Source organism: Benincasa hispida, chromosome 5 (genome assembly GCF_027475165.1).
Source record: "Benincasa hispida cultivar pf3 chromosome 5, pf3_genome.v1.1, whole genome shotgun sequence".
Classification (NCBI taxonomy): domain Eukaryota; kingdom Viridiplantae; phylum Streptophyta; class Magnoliopsida; order Cucurbitales; family Cucurbitaceae; genus Benincasa; species Benincasa hispida.
Genome location: NC_143482.1, coordinates 29,486,412 through 29,508,716, shown reverse-complemented (window position 1 = coordinate 29,508,716; position 22,305 = coordinate 29,486,412). Strand labels below are relative to the sequence as shown.

The following is a 22,305-nucleotide window of genomic DNA, read 5'->3' as shown; positions in this document are numbered from 1 at the left end:
CTATGACTTTCCACCATTTCTCAGCCCCTTTCTGCAGTAAGAACGTCGCTAACTCGACCTTACGGTCCTTAGGGCATCTCATAACACTAAAAAATTTATCAATCAAGTCCAACCAGACCTCAACATCTACCAGATTTGTGGCTCCATAAAATGTCGTCGCACTTAAAGCTATCAGCCTCCTGACACCGAATTTCTTCTCTGGATCTATCTAATCGATCCTACACTCGTCGCCAGTCTCTGGGCTATTCTATCAAATACTCGATCCTCCATCTGGGGATCCGCTCTTACCCATGGGGTACTCGACTCATTTTTAGAAGTCGTCTCTTTCCCTATTGGGTCTCTAACTCTCTTCCCCTTCGAATATGGGTCCTATCTAACTTCAAGGCCTCTACTGGTAGGGTCAACATTCCTCTCCTCTGTCTGCCTGCTTAGCCTGCCACTTTTCTTGCCTAATTAACAAGTACACATGTTAGGGACTTACTTATGAGACTTAATATAATGCATGAACTCTCTTTTTCACCCAAAATCTTATGCTCTAATACCAACCTATCACACCCCCTCACAGATTACTCTCTTAGCCTAGGAAAGGACATGACTATAGTAGTTATCAACTCTCTTATGACACTTACTGCCAACTAACTCTAGTGGAAATAATCTGATACCAACATGCAATCTCATACACAGGGGTTGTGTCTATGGCCAAAATTTTTGGGGTTGATGCCTTAAAGTCTCGTGTCCTGTAGTTTGTAAACAGTTTGTACGAACGCTTGTGTTGTATAATATATGATATTTACTTCACATCTTGTTTTTTGCTCAATTGCATGTTTTATTTGCTTTACCACAAACTAATAAACATAAAATCCCTAGTTATCTGTGTGTAACTTAAGCATGTATGTGGTGACGTATAAGTGGATCATGTCTTGAGAGAAAACCAAAATGGTCTATAGTATATGGATATAGGAAGGAAACCTTATCCTGGTAATGCTACGGATACGACCCGCTGTGTGGAATGGTCACAAGTATTGTGACTTGTCACAGATGGTCTGATCCTGATCGTTCGTGTAGGGGACATGCGAGCAGGGCCGTCCAATACAAAGAGTTTGTATAAGTCTTGACCACGCAGTGTTAACGTCTCATTATATAACACCGTTCATGACAGAGACTTCACTTCACTAGGATGACCAAGGTAACATGGCCTCAATCCTGAGTGAGTTGGGAACTCCTGTCATTGAGGGCGGTCCTTTGATTTGTATGGGTGCGAGTGGCCAGGTCGCTAATTCAAACCTACCATTTTGGGGATTCGTCTAATTTGGGAGTTGGGAACTCAGCTACATAAGATGGAATTCACTCCTTCCCCGAAGCAGGGGTAAGTAGATAGATAGCTCCCTTAAGGACTGATTTCAAGGCTTGAACGACGTGGCGCCACACATCTTCTCTTGGCCCGAGAGGTGTTCACACATAGTTGGACTATGTTGTATTGTTCATTAGAGGAATCAGTGGTACTTAAGAAGTGAGATGTAACTACAGGGACAAAATGATAAATTGTCTTAGCTGTACTTACGAGCATCTGTGAAGGGTCATCGTACTCATGATTGGTTATATCCGATGGACACAAAAATATATCTGTGGTAAGAAGAGTTCAGTTGTTGGTCATTAGTGAAATGCCTGACAGATAACGAATGGTGGATCTCATGGCTAAAGAGTTTAGTCAGCTATTCACGGACTATTGGAGCTTCGAACCACATGTCCATTAGGACCCCTGGATAGCTTGGATAAAGTCGAGAATCAGTTTTTTGGTCAGTTTGAAATGTTCAATTGACAAAAGGGAGTTCGATTATATAGATATAATTGAACTGGTTGATTATATGTGTTATAATTGACTAAATGTATGAGATACATTATTATGAAGGAATTTAGATATAAATATGATTTATATCATGTGGAGGAGAAATTACTATAGTAGATATGTGATATCAAACTATAGGGTAAGAATATAATATGATTATATTCATTAATTATTAAATTGGCTAATTATATGATAATTAGTCTAAAACTTCTCTCTGACGTGCATTGGGAGCAGCCACATTATGGTAACCAAAATTTGTTTCATTTTGCAAAAGTTCGAAAAAATTGGCATCAATGTGAAAACGTAACGATCGCATAGTTTAAGAGCCTATATGATAGTCGCTCAGTGCCTAAATGATCACACACCTCGCGCCTAATCGATTACACGCTAGTCCCTAAACGATCGCTTAGCTTTCCTAAACGATCGCATAGTGTGCCGTGTTTTTTAAACGATCGTCTACCATTTACTAAACGATCGCTTAGTAAAACCTATAAGATCGTGTAGCTTCTTCTAAACAATAAACATTTAGCTATACGATAGCTCTTTTTCTCTCCCACTTGCTTATCGTTTACACGATTTATTCTTTCTCCAACCTCTACCAAATTCACCAAAGACCACTCTTTGGATTCTCACTCTGAGAATACCAAGGGCTCCATTTTAGTGGTGTCGTCCCGCTATTGTTCACTTGTTCGTGATTGATCGTGTTGCTGCAGCCGATGCATTTACTGGGAGATAGAGTACGGGTGGAGGTTCTTCCACTGCATCTAAGTTCCAAAGCTTGAAGAGGGTCTTCAACTGGTATGAGAACTCTTTCCCTTGTATTTTAGTATTCAAAGCATGCCTTTAATTAGTGTGTATTTGCATAACTGTATGCTAGAATGTATATGTTGTATTTTGGTCATAATAAAATCGGAAAGATCCGAATGCGCTCATGGATGCTCTTTGCTAAGAGTTCCTTCAATAAAATAAACTTTAACTATTAAACACAAAACATTTACAGAGATTACATTACAAGTCTCATAAGTCTTGACACCCAAAATCTTAGTCCCTACATGAATAACTATAACATGTGTACTATATTTACAATAACCACCTAGCTGACGAGTTACAATAACTCTTGTCTTTGAGTGGCAGAGCAGATGTAGAGCTACCTTCTGAGGATTTGACCACTAACTAAGGAAAAGAAAACATTTGAAAACGGGGTGAGCTTGCTAGCCCAGTGAGTGACTTAGAAAGAAAATTGATTCTCATGTATACGTCTCAATAAAGAGACCATACTGAAATATAAATCTTAATAGTAACCTTGTACTAAATAATAAACATTTTCCAAGCATAAAACATGTAAAGTGGTTTTCATCATAAAACATTAAATTGTTACTTAGTCGAGAATAACCCTTCTGTGGTTAAATCCCAACGTCAATTGCTTAGTTAAAAGAGAACCCTTTTGCTCAATCTCTCACTAGTCAAGAGAGAACCCTTTTACTCAATCTCTGACTTTAACTACCTATGTGCACGTGATTATAAGTACTGTCATACCTTAGGTACTACTGCTCAGATACCTTCTCAATGTCCCTCAGTATCGAGCTGCTCGGATACCTTCTCAATGTCCCTTAGTATCGAGCTTAAAGTAATACTAGTCACACTATGACTTTCTTTTTAAAGCATGTAAAGCAAAACACATAGAAAAACATGTCTTTATAGGCTCTAACGCATGCTTTGTGTATTTAAACACATAAACAGTTTTTCAATAAACTTTCATACATGGCATGCGTTTGAAGACATAAATTCATAGTTTGCTTGGAAAAACTACTTTGTAAAACTAGCTAGCATGTGAATAATCTCTCTTAAAACATGGTTTCTTAAAAAAAAAAACATTGTAAATACTTAGTCACTCACAACTTTTAGGATTACTCCTCAAAGGTTGATATGCTTCTAACACTGGTGTCAAGCCTGTGGACACAAAAGCATATATCTAGTTACTAGCATTGGTCTTCCTTTTGAGACTAACCCTCAAATAAGCTTTGCATTTAGCCTTCACCTAGAAGACTTTCACTCAAACGCATACCTTGTTGTAGGTCTAGTACTTACAAATTTCCTTGAGACTTTGGCTCTTGCTATGCTTCCAACCACACCTAACAAACGCATCCCACTTGTGCAACCAACACTTGCTCTAAGTGTTCCTTTTGCCACACATGGTCATCCACAAAGGCTGCTTATGCATCCAAGACTTCAACGCAAGCCTTCCTCAGCCCACACAGTAGGTCAAACGCATTGGAGTGCTCAGCTCTTAGTCTGTCCGAGTGTCTACTCTGAGCTGCCAACTTACTCAACCCAAGCAGCTGCCTGCTTATTCATAAAATTCCAGATTTAACTTACGGAATTAATAACTCAAATTCTGAAGCTTGTCTCAAGAAATTTCCTGCTATAAAACTTATTTAGAATTGTCTCAAGAAGCTTATCTTAAAATTTCAGCTTCAAACTCTTCGTGGTTTGTCTTGGAGCCTCAATTCTTCATCGACAGCCCAGATTCACTCATGAACTGAACCTTTGGTCACTTTTCCCCTTCTCCAACCTTATTTCGGTAAGACCTTATTCCAGCAACATCACCTCTGAAACTAGACTCTTAGAGCTTTCCAACGACACCAAGATCTCTCAATTTGCACGGAGGAATTGTTCAAACTGAGCTTTTGAAGTTCAATCCCTCCTTTTATACTGCTACCCACCGCTTACCATTAAAGCCTAGCATGACACCTTCAGCTTAAATGGAGTTAAATCCGATGCTTAGGACAGTTGTTGCCCCTTACTCGGTGGTTAAGACTGATCAATGCATGCTTCAATCATTTAGCTCAGCGTGAAGAAGTCTATTAGAGGTTAAAATCGTTTAGTCTAGCATGAAGAAGTCTATTAGAAGTTAAAATGATAATTTTATGAATAGATGATATAAGAAAAAAATATTTTTCATTTATTTTCAAAAGTGAGGTCAAATTTCATTTGGAACTTATATTTTGACCATCAATCCTAATTTCCCTATAACAATCTTCCCATTGCAATTCCCCCGACAATTTATAAATCATAGATTTACGATTTTTTTTTTCCTGTCCATTGCAAGTTTCATAAAGAATATTTTGAGCGTTTTGTCCCATTACCAGTTGGTACTGTGGCGCCCTTAACTCTACCATGCTCGTCCGGAGGTTTCATCGAGCCACGGCATGGGCGACACCGCTGTTGCGAGACCTAACTGTAAGTCTTCGAACTCGTCCTTCTCTTCATTTATCTCCTCAAGCCTTTGAATGTTTGGATTTCCGTAACCTTTTGTTGGTTTATATGTCCGTTAATTGTCTTTATATGCATTACCATTTTCTAGTTGGATTGGCAACAGGAAGTTCTTAGTTTCTTTTTGTTTCTGACAAAATCCCTTGTATTGTTGTTAATTTTTATGTTTTCGACAAATGGCTAATGAAAGGACGAAGGAAGAACTAGATACCTCTTCTTACAACCCTGAATGTAAATGGTTGTTTTTAACTTTCCCTAATAATGTGAATCTTGCATTTGAATTTTTTGGATTACAATCATGTACTAGTTTTCCTTTGGAATCGTTCTGCCTAAATACTTTGTTTTGTGTTACTCGTGGAATAATTAACTGTGGCTAAAAGCTCTCCCCATCATTTGTTTTTTTTTTATTTGTCTATAGTAGGATATCCTGGATTTATCCAGAATTAAGCCTCTGTTGGTCTAGTCTGATTATGGAACGTCAAGACCTTGGTTGGTTGTATTTAGAGCAGAATTGCATATTAATTTCCTGTATACTATATTAACCTATGTTAACTTGTTTTGGACTTCTTTTAAGGAATCTAAATTTATCAATATATGAGCACACAGGTAGGACAAATCATGGAACTTGGAGTCAGCAGGCTGCAAGTTGGGAGCTTTTGTTACTGTACAATGATTCAAGATCAAATGTCTAAACAACTTGCTGTTAAAGATATAAAAAATAAGGTATCTGAAAAATTGTATAGTGCATGCTTAGAAAGTACAACATACTTTTGAAGTCTTTCGATGTCTCAGCAGAGTAAAATTAGTTGGGTATAACTGTTGTAACTCTCACTGTTTATATTGCACTATTTGGCAGCAGAAATGATATTGAGGTTCATAAAATATTGTTTATTGAAGGGTTTGAAGAAGGAAGTGTCCTATCATCTTTGTTATAATTTGGACTTAGGAGGATAAAATAGCTGGGTCCGTACTCGTCAAGTTTCTTGTGCTTTTAAATCTTTCTTGTAATTGTTAGTCTCTTCTATTATTGTGCGTTAATATTTAGACTTACAAAATGCACTTTCTTTATTTCCTTTTGTTTGTTTCTGTTTTTCCTGTCAAACATTACACAAATTTGATATCCCTCGAGTACTTAAACAGAGTAATAGTGAATATTGAAAATATTGTAAATTTATTTGTTAGTAATTTACTTTGACTCTTGAATTTTCTACCAATGGTCCAGGATTTTAACAATAGTAAAGCTTTGGGCCAGACTTCAGAGCAAAATATTGGAGACGTTAGAAAGCACCAAATTGGGAAAAATGTTCCACGGAAGGACAAAATTAACTTTCTTGTAAATACGGCAAGTATAAATGGAAAAATATGTCCCCTCTTTCATAATAGGCTTTCAGAATAATTAATAGTCTAATTCCGAAAGGAAAAAGAGTAAAGAAACAGACTTGGAGTATTCAAATGCTAAAACTGATTGCTTTGATAATTGTTGCACAAACCAAACACTAATTGGTAAGTCTTTTTATTTCCTATCTAAAGTAATATCGATAAGCCTTTCGTTGACTCCTATTTCCTTCTGTCATTAATATATTATTTACTTCAATAAAATATTTTGCTTCTTATTCACATTGTGTAAGAATGGATCAAGAAATTGTGAACATGAATTTCAGCAAGCATGGTTGTGTCTAGCTTGTTTGCTCCTAGCAACTAGAAGGAGATTAAAGGTGCTTGATCAATTTACCATCTCTATTTTTCTTAATCTTTTCATGGGGACAAGGCTTTACTCAAACTTGATGATGGTAAGATTAGTGGGTGGGAAATATACCCCACTGCTCGATGTTCCCTCGTCTCTTTCATCTTTCACCCTTTAAAAATCATATGGTGTCAGATTTTTTTGTTTCGTCGGGAAGCTCCTCCTTTTTGTTAGGTTTTCGTTGTTCTTTGTCCAATAGGGAAGCGGTGGATGGGGCCTCGTTGTCCTTGCTTGAGGTACAGGGGAGAAATGATTTTAAGGTGTGGAGTCCTAATCTTTTGGATGCTTTCTCGTGTAACTCCTTTTTTGGTTGGCTTATTGATCTCCTCCCTTAGGCGAGTCAATTTTTTCGGCTCTTTGGAGGATTAAGATCCCTAGGAAAGTTATGTTCTTCACATGGCAAGTTTTACATAGAAGAGTGAACACTTTGAATCTTCCTGTGAGGAAGATACCCTCGTTAGTTGATCCGTTTTGTTGTTTTCTCTATTTGAAGGTGGAGGAAGACATGGATCACATTTTTTTTTTTTTGAAATGGAAACAAGTTTTTGATTGATTTAATGAAATGAGACTAATGCTCAAAATATTGAAGAGGCAACAAAGCATAAAACTCAAACCTGCCCATAAGAACAAGAAATTTAAGACAAAACCCACTAAAATCTGGAGAATAATGGATTTGAAAACGACACTTGAAGCCCAAAGAAGATTACAAAAGGAGAAAAGCTTCCTCCAACATTCTAATGAGAATCGACATTCAAAGAAAATATGTGGAGGGTCTTCAATATCCACCGAACAAAGAGAACAATTTGAGGCCGAGAGTGATTGACTTGGAAGCTTCCTTTGAGGAGTAAATGAGTAAATAACCGCTCCAAGATCGAAAACCAAAAGTCATGTTTACTCTCCTTGATCAGCAAAAAATTCACAATTCTTTAAACAACATATATTCATTGGAGGAAATGCCACCAAAAGCTTGGGAAGAAAAATAACTGAAGATGAACCTGAAGATTCCAATTCCAGCTTCTAGAATAATTTCTAACTGAAACTCCAACACTTCAACTTCCTTCAGAAAACTGCTAACAGTGGATGACCATGAATGAGCAGTAACATGATAATATGGCTCTTAGCCTGAGATTTCCTCGACTTCATAGATGATGCCAAATGGTTCAGTATCCAATCATTGGGATGGTGATACTTTTTCATGGGTTGTATTCTTCCGAAGGCTGCTTAAAGATGCTGAAATTTCTGATTTCGAGCAGCTTCTTCATGATTTATCATGCAGAATGGTGGGGGCTATTCCTGATTATCGTGTGGAGCTTCGATTCATCTGGAAAATTTTCAGTTAAGTCACTTTTTAAACATTTGTTTGCTTCTGAGGTTATGGACAAAGTCGTTTATAAAGGTTTGTGGAAGTCTAATGGTCCAGAGTCCAGAACGCATTAATGTTCTTACTTGGCTATGATCTATGGAACTTTAAACTGCTCTTCAGTGTTGCAAAGTAAGCTGCCAAATCACTATCTTTCACCTTCCATTTTCCCTTTATGTGTGGCTGATAGTGAAGACCTTAGCACTCATTCTTTGAGTGCTGTTTTTCTTCTGCATGTTGGGGGAAATTGTTATCACGTTTTCATCCTCAATGGGTCTTTGGGACTTTTTTCAATGAAAATGTTCTTCAGCATAGCCTAAGTCTCTTTTATTATGCGCTAAGTCTGTTAAAGGTTTACTTTCTGAAATTTAGTTTTAGAGGAATCAAAGGGTTTTCCATTCCTCCAAGAGATAAATTTCCATGAACTCCCCTTTAATAGCTGCACAAATATCCAATTCCATTGCCGACGAGACAGGATCCTCCGCTTTTGATTAAAAAAAGACAGATTGTTCAAAAGACTTTTTTCTTTCCCTTGTTTGAGTTTCAGCTGCTGAATTCCATTTTTTCAAAGCCTCTTTGACCTTTCTTAGCTTTGCACAAATAACAAAACCAGCCCAGCCTTGAATTTTGATTCCAGCTATTGATTGATCAATGATTTGATTTTTCCACAATCTGCATCCAGCAACCAGCTATTAAGATATCTTAAAGGAGGAGGGTCCTTAAGAACAACTCCAGCTTCTACTAATAATGGAAAATGGTCTGAGAACACACGAGCTTGTCTAGAAACACGCTTTTATTAAACAAGGTTGGATTTCCTTCTCAACAATGATTAGAGAGAGTTTGAAGCTCCAGATTCTTAATCCTCAATACAACTCCAACAACACTGAAGAGTTACTTGTTGACAAGAAAATCAAAGAAAATCCAAGATCCTATGCTGAAGCAGTCCAATCAGAAATCCCAGCAAAGACAGAGAGCTTGAAGATGAATAGGTTCTGGGTTAAAAAAGAAAAAGAAATGCTAAATTTGAATTTTAGCTCCATGTTAATAGTGACAAGATTAATGGAATTTTACTCGGGGGCTGACATTAAGTCCTCTCTTGAAGATCTCTTCCAAGCTCCATCTCAAGTAATCCATATTTGGTTGATAAAGCTTTACTGAAGATTAATAAGGAGATTGATCCCGGATCTTTGGTTGGCAAATGGAATGAATATGGAAAATTTCATCTCAAGATTGAACAGTGGTATGGAGTCTTAATTGAGGAATAACTCAAAAATAAATTATATGTTTAGCCTGTATTCTCTGCCAAACTGAACCCATGAATATTTGTCGAAAAAGGGTTGGTTTGCCCTAGGGGTTTATTTGTAATTCTCTTATGGGCTTAGGGCTTCCTGTCTGTCTATTTATTTGAGCAGTCTTCCTGTATTTCTGTATTACTTGATTAATAAAAAACTAGTCTAGATCGTGGTTTTTTCCCTGGCCTAGGGTTTTCCGCATAAATTATTCGTGTGTTTCTATTCTCCTTCCTTTTCTATTTTCATCATGGTATCAGAGAAGGCGACGAAACTCTAGCCGCCATTGATGAGTCTCCTTCGATGACCAATTTTGAGATAGCTGACATGATTAAAGAAGTTGTCCAACAGTACTAGAGATTGCCTTACCGCGTCTTCTTCAACGAATGAGTGCCGCCGGACAGACAACTCAATCCATCAACGGACAGATCGGGTCGCGCTCAACCAAGGAGAATCGCGGACAGACTGAGTCGCGGCCGGCCATGGAGGAACGCACCCAGCCTAGATACGTCGATGACGCTCCAATTGCACGCGGAAAGAATCCCATTGGAGCCGTCGATCTCCTGGGTGCAGATGGGTTTCGACGTCCAGATCTGATCGACGCCCAGCCCTACTTCAGCAGCAGATCTGTCGACCTCCCGGGTGCAAACGACATTCGCGCCCAGATCCGATCGAAGCCTAGCCTTCTGCGCACATCAGATCTGTCGATGGCGTCCAGACTTGACCACTCTTCACGGCAAACCCTCGGGTACAGACAGGAAGCCGTGGCGATTTCCTTGGCTCGACCAGCCGCGGCTTCGTAGACGGTGTCTCTAACCAACAGCCTCCGACAGTGGATCAACCGGTCCATTCTGACTGCAGTGGCGCCGATCCTGTCATGTTTCCTTCGAACTCTCCGACAGGTGTGAATGGGGTGTATTATGATGATATTAAAAACAGATTTCTTTTCCTTTAGCAACAACTCGTGGATTTTGGGTCAGTTCTTGGTAGTTGGCACAAACTCACAAAGTGCCCAACCGGAGCTGTCCAATCTACAGCTATGCTCCGAGAACCCGGTAAACTCTTTCCATTCTTTACCTACTGCAAATTTGTTATCTGAATCAATGGAACATTCTGCAGGAATTATTATTAGAGAAAAGCTGAATGGTCAAAATTATTTCTCCTAGTCACAATCCATCAGAATGGCTCTGGGAGGAAGACAAAAATTTGGCAATCTAACTGGGGAGATACCCAAACCTGAACCCGGTAGCCCCCACGAACGCATCTGGAGAGCAGAAGATTCATTGCTATGATCAGTTCTGGTGAGTAGCATGAAACCTCAAATTGGTAGACCGTTACTTTATACGGCAACTGCCAAAGACATTTGGGATGCAGTACAACAATTGTATTCAAAGAAGCAGAATGCATCCCGCCTTTATACCTTGCGCAAGCAAGTCCATGAATGTAAGCAAGGGACTATGGACGTAACGTCGTACTTCAACAAATTATCCTTGTTATGGCAAGAAATGGACTTATGCCGTGAGATTATCCGGAAATGTACACACGATGGGACACAGTATTCCAAAATTGAGGAAGCTGATCAAGTGTATGATTTTCTGGCTGGGCTAAATCCGAAGTTTGACGGTGTTCGCAGCAGGATATTGGGCCAACGTCCTACACCGTCATTGATGGTGGCGTGCTCTGAAATACACCTAGAAGAAGACAGGTCTAGTGCAATGAATATTTTAGTAGTTACATCTACTGAGGCTGCTACTTTTGCCACCAAGTCCTCTGGATTTGACAGTGACAAGAAACCTCCACCTGTTTGTGAGCATTGCAAAAAACCATGACACACAAAAGACCAGTGCTGGAAGCTGCATGGAAAACCTCCAAATTACAAACAACGTCAGCCACAGGACAAGACTGGTCCTGGACGGGCTTTGGTCAGCGACTCGGCGAATGACAAGACCTCAACTCAACTTCAAGCTGACGGTCAGAGTTAACTTAAGTGGTGTCAGGGTCAGTGCAATTGCACACTCAGGTACGACCTAGTCCTTTGGTTTTATTAGCATTGATGGAAAACGACCCTGGATTGTGGATTCCGGAGCAACAGATCACCTGACTGGGTCTTCTGATCATTTTATATCATATCACCCGAGCGCCGGAAATGAAAGGATTAGAATCGCAGATGGGTCCTTTGTCCCTGTCGTAGGAAAAGGACATCTTTCTCCTTTTGAGGGTCTAATATTGCATGATGTGTTGCATGTTCCTAGAATTTCATACAACTTACTATCTGTTAGTAAAATTACAAGGGACTTCCCTTGACTGTTTCAAAGAGTCGTATCCCAACACCCGGTTAATCCCTACGGGTGTTTGGATGTGTTGTCTTCGTCCATACCCACGGTCCCAACCATACGAAATTTACTCCTCGTACCCAAAAATGTGTCTTTGTTGGGTACCCTCTCCATCAACGTGGGTATAAGTGTTATCACCCCTCTTCTCGGAAATACTTTGTCTATGGATGTCACCTTTCTCGAGGACCAACCTTTCTTTCCCATTAGTCCTCTTAGGGGGAGAGTCCTAATGAAGAGGCTAACTGGTCCACGTATTCCATTCCCCTAGAGGTGTCGGCTGAACTTGAACATCCTAGTCCTGTTCTTCCCACTAATCAAGTCCCTTGGATAACATATTAGGAAGAATCTCAGGAAGGAAATAGTGCTGCCTGTCGCTTCTTCGGCTCCAGTTCATGAGTCTAATTCGGTCTCAGTCCCAGGTATGAACATCCCTGTTTGTGATACTGATGATTGTGTTGAGACTAATAATTGCAGAGTGGACAGAGATATAGAGATGACAATGATGAGAAAATAGAGGGAATTGAGGAGGATGAAAAAACTGATGGAAAAGACAACACTGAGGAAATAACTCCAGCAAACGAGAACAATGGAAGGGAAGGTGATTGTGTGGGAAGTCCTTCTAAAGAAAGATCCATAGATAAGACGGCTAGCTGCAGTAAGAAACTTGGAGAAGAGGAAAGCCGTGATGCGTCTCTCGATCTTCCCATTGCCTTGAGAAAAGGGACTAGGTAATGTACAAAGTTCGCTATGCATAGTTACATGACATATAGTAACTTATCTCCTGAGTTCAAGGCTCTCACTACTAGTCTAGATACGGTAATGGTTCCAAGTAATATACATGTTGCCATGGAAACTCCGAGTGGAAGGCTGCAGTTATGGAAGAAATGAGAGCTCTAGAAAAAAATGAGACATGGGAACAAGTTGCTTTTCTTGAGGGGCACAAGACGGTTGGATGTAAATGGGTTTTTACCGTCAAGTACAAATCCAATGGCTCGATTGACAGATACAAGGCGAGACTGGTAGCCAAAGGCTTTACTCAAACCTTTGGAATTGATTACTTTGAGACATTCTCTCCTGTGGCCAAACTCAATACGATTCGGGTGTTATTTGTTGCTATTAATAAAGATTGGCCTTTGCACCAATTGGATGTGAAGAATGCGTTTCTTAATGGAGAACTTGAAGAAGAAGTCTATATGAGCCCTCCATCCAGCTTTGAAAACCAGTTTAAGCATCGAGTTTGTAGATTGAAGAAGTCACTGTATGGGTTGAAACAGTCTCCAAGAGCCTGGTTTGACAGATTTACCACGTTTGTTAAAGCACAGGGGTATGATCAGGGGCACTCAGATCACACGTTGTTTACAAAAAAGTCTGGTACAGGAAAGATCTTAGTACTTATTGTGTATGTAGATGACATTGTACTGACTGGTGATGATACTGATGAAATTATGAGACTTAAAACAAAGATGATTGAAGAATTTGAAATTAAAGATCTGGAAAAATTGTTGTACTTCCTTGGGATGGAGGTGGCTCGGTCGAAGAAGGGTATCTCTGTCTCACAACCAAAGTATACTCTGGATCTCTTCAAAGAAACAGGAATGACTGGGTGTAAACCTGTAGATACCCCTGCGGAGTATAATGCCAAACTGAGTAATGTTAACAATGGAGCTCCTATCAGTAAAGAGAGATATCAGCGATTAGTCGGGAAGTTGATATATTTATCTCACACGAGACTTGATATATCTTATGCCGTGAGTGTTGTCAGTCAGTTCATGCAAGCTCCCTACGAGGAACATATGACAGCCGTCGAACACATTCTACGATATCTAAAGGGCACTCCTGGTAAAGGCCTTCTGTTCAGGAAGTCTAGTAAACGTGGCATAGAAGCATATACTGATTCGGATTGGGAAGGGTTTTCTGTTGATAGAAAGTCTATGTCTGGGTATTGCACTTTTGTTTGGGGCAATCTGGTCACTTGGAGAAGTAAAAAACAGGGAGTGGTTGCCAGAAGTAGTGCAGAAGCCGAGTACAGGGCCATGAGTTTGGGGATATGTGAAGAAATCTGGTTGAAGAAAGTGTTGACAAATCTTCGACAAGACAGTGAGCTTCCAATGAAATTGTTCTGTGACAATAAAGCAGCAATAGGTATTGCCAACAATCTAGGGCTTCCCTAGGGGTTAAGACAGAGTTTTGATTATTGTATTAGCAAGTTGGGTCTGATTGATATTTACGCCCCAACTTGAGGGGAGTGTCGAAAAAGGGGTTGGTTTGCCCCAGGGGTTTATTTGTAATTCTCTTATGGGCCTAGGGCTTCCTGTCTGTCTATTTATTTGAACAGTCTTCCTGTATTTCTGTATTACTTGAATAATAAAAAACTAGTCTAGATCGTAGTTTTTTCTCCCTGGCCTAGGGTTTTCCACGTAAATTATTCGTGTGTTTCTATTCTCCTTCCTCTTCTATTTTCATCAATATTTATGCTAAATTGCATTTTACAGGGTAGATGATTCGTACATGATACAAGGTTATTATTTTCTGAATGTAAAGTATATTATATACTTTGCCCGTACCAAGACTTCCTTTTATGCAACGGTCTTGTTTCTTATGTATATAGTCAATATCAAAATTTGGTTTACTTTTAAAATAGTTATACGAACTTGGAGGTTTATTAGTTCTCTAAATGTTGCAGCTTCTCGATCTGAGAGATAGTAAGGAGGCTGTTTATGGTGCTCTTGATGCCTGGGTTGCATGGGAGCAAGACTTTCCAATAGGATCCCTTAAGCATGTATTGACTGTCCTTGAGAAGGAACAGCAGTGGCATAGAGTCGTACAGGTATGAGTTGTACCATACCCGCCATTCTTTATCTGCTTTCTTTTCCCTTTACCCACTCTTCCCATTTTAATGTTGAATCTGGGAAATTAGTCATCTCCTAGCCAAAATGCACGAAGAACATTAAATTTATGGGGCAGGAAGTCCATGCAATTAGGTGGAAATGCACAATATTACTGTTATATTCCATTCTCATGTAAACTGACAGAATAATAGAGAATTGGTAGTGATTCTCTGAAAAATGGGATATTTTGCCCATTTTGTTTTGTGTAAAGTGAAGTCTAAGAGAATGCACAAATGTGCCCAAGTTTAAGAAAGAGTAAATAGCAAAGACAGTAAGTAATGGGCTTTTAATAGCTAAGAATCTATAAAATACACTGTTTAAGACTAATATACACCCGAAGAAGCACTAACACTCTTAGGTAATGTGTTCATGTCAAACATTCTTTTGCACAAGTAAACATGTGTTAGGTAATAGTTTTGTAAAGTGGATATTTCATTATTTAGTTTTTATAAAAAAAACTGAGTTTTCAGTTAGAAAAATATGAACAAATACAAAAAAAAGCCAAAGGACTTACACTTCAAAGCAAATGGGAAGCGTATGAATATATGGTTCTTGTAGGAAATCAAGCTAAAGGTAGGAAATCAAGCTAATTATGCATTTGTAAATAAGAGAATTAATTTAGATTATTTCCTTGTACCTTGTAATTTTATTCTTTCCTTATAGGTGTAGATTGATAGCTTAATTTCAGCACACTAATTGATAATCCTCTTGTATATATTGAGTCTTTCTCAATCACTCAAATATAAGAAAAAAAATATCTTTTTTCTATACCTAGCTTCATGGTATTAGAGCCACACAAATTTTAGGAGTCTCATAAATCCTAATTTTAAAAGTGTAAAACTCTTAGGTTTGAGAAAGAATTAGAATGCTTTATTCATTCACCAAAGATATGAATATATACAAGTGTACAAGGCATAGAAAAGGAAAATATCACAAAAAAAAAATCCTAATTATAGAATTATAGCACTCCCCCTCAAGTTGGAGCATATATGTTAATCATGCCCAACTTGTTACATAGATAATTTATACGTCTTCCATCCAATGCTTTCATGAAGATATCTCCTAATTGTTCTCCAGTCTTCACATATCCTGTAGATACCAACCCTTGTTGAATTTTCTCACGTACAAAATGGCAATCAACTTCAATATGTTTAGTCCTTTCATGAAATACTGGATTAGACGCAATATGAAGTGCTGCTTGATTATCACACCACAACTTTGTCAGTGTGGTGATTTCAAATCCCAACTCAACAAGAAGTTCATATATCCAAATCAATTCACACACAGACTGTGCCATTGCTCTATATTTTGATTCTACACTTGAACGTGACACCACATTTTACTTCTTACTCTTCCAAGAAATCAAATTACCACCAACAAAAACACAATACCCTGAGGTTGATCTTCTGTCTTCTTTAGATCCTGCCCAATCAGCGTCTGAGAAACATTCAATATTAGTATGACCATAATCCTTATATAATAAACCACGTCCGGGAGCAACCTTCAAATAACAAAGAATCTGTTCCAATGCAGCCCAATGATCAACTGTAGGACATGACATGTACTGACTCACAATACTTACTGAATAGGCTATGTCGGGTCGAATCACTGTAAGGTAATTAAGTTTTCCCACTAACCTCCTATATCTTTCAGGATCTTTTAGCAATTCTCCATCTTTTGTGAGCTGTAAGTTGGGCATCATTGGGGTACTACATGGCTTAGCCCCTAGCTTTCCTGTTTCAGTCAACAAGTCAAGTACATATTTTCTCTGTGATAATAAAATTCCTTTCTTGATTCTTATTACCTCAATTCCTAAGAAGTATTTCAACATGCCCAAATCTTTTGTATGGAATTGACTATGAAGAAAGGTCTTTAGAGACTCGATACCTGAAACATCATCACCAGTAATCACAATATCATCCACATATACAACTAACAAGATGACACCACCCTCAGATCTCTTAAAAAGACTGAATGATCTGACCTACTCTTCTGCATTCCAAAACTTTCAATCACCTGACTAAATTTACCAAACCAAGCTCGTGGGCTCTGCTTTAATCCATACAAGGATTTACGAAGGCGACATACCGTTCCATTCTCCCCCTGAGCAACAAACCCTGGTGGTTGCTCCATATACATCTCTTCTTGAAGATCACCATGAAGAAATGCATTTTAATATCAAGCTGATGTGAAGGCCAATGATTGATTGAAGCTAATGAAATAAACAACCTCATAGATGCCATTTTGGCTACAGGAGAAAAAGTATCAGCATAGTCAACACCATAAGCTTGTGCGTAGCCTTTCGCTACGAGGCGCACTTTTAACCGAGCAACAGAACCATCAGGATTGACTTTAACTGCAAACACCCATTTGCAACCGATAGCCTTCTTTCCTGCAGGAAGAGAAACTAAATCCTAAGTACAATTATCATCTAAGGCAGTCATCTCCTCCACCATTGTGGCACACCAACCGGAATGAGACAAAGCTTCAAGAACAGTTTTAGGGATGGATACAGACTCTAAGGATGCAATGAATGAACATGTGGAAGGTGACAAATGGTTATATGAAACAAGAGGAAATAGGATGAGCACATATACGTTTACCTTTACGAAGAGCAATAGGGAGAGATCATCACTCGTTTCTGGATCCATTGACGAAGAAGACTCTGGTACAGGGCATGGAACTGAAGGAGGTTGTCGTCGAGTATAGACCTTAACGATGGGTGGAAGAGTAGAGGTAGCCATAGGTAGAGATGAATCAGGAAGAGGATCGGAGGGAGAAGTAACTGTGTAGACAAGGAAATCATCCTCTACTTCCTTATGCTCCCCTTGACTCTTATTCGAAGAGAATGACGGTGATGAAAAAATTGGGGTATGTTCAAAACACGTGATATCAGGAGAGACGAAATATTTATTTTGACTAGGACAATAACACCGATACCCCTTTTGGACACGAGAATAACTAAGGAAAACACATTTTAAGGACTTTGGATCCAGCTTGGTATGCTGAGGCCGAACATCCCGAACAAAGCAGGTACAACCAAATATTTTGGGTGGAATGGGAAACAAATTTTGCTTGGGGCATAAAGTACGAAAAGGTATCTCACCCTTAAGAATGGAAGAAGGCATGCGATTTATTAAAAAACAAGCTGTGGAAACAGCGTCAACCCAAAAGGATTTTGGAACATGCATCTGAAACATCAAGGCTCTGGTTGTCTCAAGGAGATGACGATTCTTTCGTTCTGCAACTCCATTTTGGGATGGAGTATCGACACAAGAAGATTGATGAAGAATGCCATGGGCATCTAAATAAGACTTAAGTGTATGAGAGAAATATTCCTTAGCATTATCACTCCGTAGAATTTTAAGAGCACCACTAAACTGAATTTGGATTTCAGCATGGAAGTTACGAAAATGAGAAAGTAACTCAGAACAACTTTTCATTAAATATAACCACGTAACATGAGAATAGTTATCGACAAATGTAACAAAATACCGAAACCCTCCTTTGGACACAACAGGACAAGGACCTCAAACATCAGAATGGACTAATTCAAAAGGAGCACTAGCTCGTTTATTGACTCGAGGATACAAACTCAAACGATGAAATTTAGCAAACTGACATGACTCACAATCTAAAGAAGACAGATGTTGAAGTTGTGGACGAAGACTCTTCAACACAGAGATAGACGGATGACCCAAACGACAATGCTTTTCAAAGGGAGACGACACACTTGAGCATGTGATGGCCGTAGGTGTTTGTGGTTCAAAGATGTAAAGACCTCCAATTTCACGCCCTTTACCAATAGTCTATTTCGTTATAAGATCCTGAAATAAGTAATAACAAGGAAAAAAGGAGACACAACAATGAAGATCACGAGTGAGTTTACTGACCGAAATCAAATTAAACGAGAAATGTGGTAAATTTAAAACTGATGACAAAGAAATTGATTCAGTAAGATGGGTGGTTCCTGATCCTGAAACAGGAGTGGAGGTTCCATGAGCTATAGTGACATTAGGTGAAGAGGTAGATGTACAAAGGTTAGATAATAAACTGGGGTTACCTGTCATATGGTCTGTAGCGCCAGAGTCAATGACCCATTTTGACGTGGAGGAAAGAAGGCATTTAGAAATATTACCTGTCTCTGTGATGGCCGTAATGGGAGTAAAAGATGATGCCCTCAATGACTCTTGATACTGCTGAAATTTAGCAAACTCCTTTGCAGAAATCATAATTGACTTGTCAAGATTATCAGGAGTAGAGGTGACATGAGCAGAGGGTGATGTTATCCTCTGACCCTTATTCAGCAATTTTCTGCATTCACGTTTCGTATGGCCAGGTTTATGACAATAATAGCAAACAATACCTCCTGGATTTGATCTTTGGTTATTTGGATGACCTTTGAAGCTATTTGATTCATCCCCCTTATAACCTCTATAATCATTTGTGCGTCCAATCAAAGCACTGCTAGAATCAGATGATGTAACTGCTTGTGTCTTTTCAGTACGAAGTATTCGAGTGTAAGCTTCTTCCAACGAGGAGATATTTGAGCTTGACAACACTTGATCTTTGGCCATCTCATATTTAGGTGCAAGGCCTACTTTAGAAATTTTGAGATTCTTTGGTTGATTGTGGTTAAAGAGTTGATTTCATAAATTTTGTTTGAACATAATCAGAGAGTTTTTCATGATAAGTCTTTGTATTGGATGGAACATATTGGATCTACTCGTTTATAAGCTTCTTCATGGAGTTCCCAATAGAAGCTTTTTGCTGATTATTCTATCAAAGACACTAGTCTTAGTTGGAATGCTTTTATTTCTTCATTGTAATCATGCACTCTTGGCTTTATTATGAGACTATTTTATATTGGGATATGATGAGGGTGCTATGGTTATGTCAACGTAGTTGAAATAACCAGGTGTATCTACTAATCCTGGGATTTTGTGATCCTATATTTCATTGCATTTTTTATCTTTATTACTAGATGTCTCTATATACCTTGAGCATTAGACTCTTTACATTTCATCAATCAAAAGCTTCTTTTTGTTAAAAAAAAAGGGGCTCTTTTCACCATTTCAAAGAAGAAGAAGAAGAAACTGACAAGGTCCATCTCGTACAATGGCAAAAAGTTAAAACTCCGTAGCCTTATTGACTTGAAGGTTAAAAATAAGGCTCTACTATCCAAATGTATATGGCGGTTCTACAATGAAACATCTTTATGGAGGAAGACCATTGCTGTAAAATGTGGCACCTCCCTCTTTGGTGACAAACCGGGAACAAATTCTCTCAAATACCCCAAAGGCCTCTGGCACTGTATTATGTGGCAGCAGGGTTTAATCTTTAACAACGTTGACCAATTATTTTGATGGCATGTATACTCTTTTTTGGTCAGATGTTTGCCTTGGCATCTCAATATTCAAGGGACTTCCCCTAGGATTTTCAACCGACCACTAAAGAAAGATGGCACAGTGGCTGCGTTATGGAGTTTTGAGGCAGCTGATTGGAATTTGGGATTTTGTAGGAGCCTTGATGATGCTGAAACTGAGGACTTGGCCAATTTTCCACACATACTCCCTAATTTAACCAAATCCAGCCAAGCTGATTGTTAGCGTATAATTAATTCACATAAACTGAAGAATACTATGTGTCTTGGCCTCTTGGGTAATACTTTAGCCCCCGAGTATTATAGATATTTTGTGTTAAGCCGTGTAAATATCAAGTAGTAAAATATTTCTTTAAAGCTTGTTACGATCAAATTTAGACACAGTTAATTGGTAATTCTATAGATCATAGAAATAGATGCTGTAAGATTCATGCGAATGTCTTCCAGGTAATCAAATGGATGTTAAGCAAGGGGCAGGGGACCACAATGAACGTCTATGGGCAGTTAATACGGGCTTTAGACATGGACCATCGAGCTGAAGAAGCACACAAGTTTTGGGTCATGAAAATTGGTTCGGATCTACATTCAGTTCCTTGGCAATTGTGCAGGAGTATGATAGCAATATATTACCGAAATAAAATGCTAGAAGATCTTGTAAAGGTATAATGCTCTCTTTTATTTAGTCAATGCAGTGCCTTCTGGAAATTACTTTATGTTTGAGATATATACTTTTATTTTTTCCATTAAACTATTTGGAATAGGAAATAAAATTGTCCACCCATTTTTTTCTTTGAAATGGAAAGATGCCTCTTCATTGAAATAATGAAATGAGACTAATCCTCAAATTACATTCTAAGAGACAAAAAAAAAAAAAAAAAGACCTACAAGATATGAAAGCAAGAACAATTCAAACCCTTTGTAAGTGAAACCAATTAGTAGAAAAAGAAGAAATAAAAGCATTCTAATTTAAATTAATGACATTAATTGAATAGTCAACAAAAAGTTTGGAAAGAAAGTACCATAAAGAAGCTTTGAGGCTCGAAACAATCTAACTCAATGAAGAAGTAGAAACAAAAGACATTATCCTACAGCACATTAAACAGACAATGGAAGAAAAACAGGAAAAAAGTCTCTTGTTTCCTATGAATATTTATCCGTAGTGCTCCTAAAGTAATTTACTTCACAACTTCGAATAACACCAATTCCCTTGCAAGCTATTTTTCAAACTTCGATATTAATCTCTACAGAGGTATATTCCCATTGAACTCCACATCATAGAACCTTCACTTGGTCCGACGGTCACCCCTCCCTAACTGAAATAAATACTCCAAATAAGGAGTTCCCGTTCGTCTTAGCGGTAGGAATGTTCAATGAGAAAGAGAGTTTGATAACTACTACTTTTCGCAATACTTGAAATATAGAATGGTATATATTGATGCAAAATGATTAACATATTGATGAATTTTAAATGTTAATCTAACATTGTCTTCTTCAATCAAAAGCTTTTTAAGGATCTTGAAGCTTTCGGACGTAAACCTCCAGAAAAATCGATAGTGCAGAGGGTAGCAGATGCTTGTGAGATTCTGGGCTTGCTTGAAGAGAAAGAGAGGGTACTCATGAAGTACAAATACCTTTTTACAGATGAGAAAGAAGGGTCAATCAAGAAATATAAGAGGGTTTCGTTTGAGAAATCAAAGGGAAAAAGAAAATCGACAAAGAGCACTGAAGACAATAGCAACCTTATGAAGGCTCAATGAATGAAATTAACAGATTCTCAAATATAAAAATGAATTATGTATTAGTTAACTTAGTCATTTATCTCAGCAACCCCAGGCTTATGGTCTCCTGAAGGCCTTACCGACTGTTATGGGCATCGACATTTTGCCTTGGCTTTGTAAGTAATTGTTTGTTTGTTGAATTGTACTTCTCCAACTTGTAGTACTGACGTGTATTTTTCCCATAAAAAATTAATTACCCTCTTGGATTATTTTTTTAGGGTACTTGCAAGAAGAGCAAAAAAATATTATTAAATTTACAAATTTAGCAATGAGTTTTCATAATTTGCAAATATAGCGAAAAATCATATAAGCAGATTTCTGTTTTGATCATTTCAAATTTACCCTTATCGGTGAATTGACATGTATATTAGTAGTATATCAATATTTTAGTATATCGGTCATTTGATATAC

General features: G+C 38.3%; 1 protein-coding gene across 2 annotated transcripts; it reads left to right on the top strand.

The window, feature by feature from the left end:
- The first annotated feature begins 4,853 nt into the window (after window positions 1–4,853).
- Window positions 4,854–22,103, top strand: LOC120077936 (PPR containing-like protein). Of its 2 annotated transcripts, XM_039032056.2 has the most exons (6): window positions 4,854–5,086; window positions 5,726–5,842; window positions 6,342–6,461; window positions 14,529–14,672; window positions 20,564–20,776; window positions 21,619–22,103. In XM_039032056.2, the coding sequence occupies exons 1-6, from the start codon at window positions 5,024–5,026 to the stop codon at window positions 21,871–21,873; spliced, it is 912 nt and encodes a 303-aa protein (XP_038887984.1). In that variant the 5' UTR covers window positions 4,854–5,023; the 3' UTR covers window positions 21,874–22,103. The 2 variants fall into 2 exon arrangements, with proteins under 2 accessions (XP_038887984.1, XP_038887985.1); XM_039032057.2 differs by lacking the exon at window positions 6,342–6,461 and having other exon boundaries at window positions 4,881–5,086.
- The last annotated feature ends 202 nt before the right edge of the window (window positions 22,104–22,305 follow it).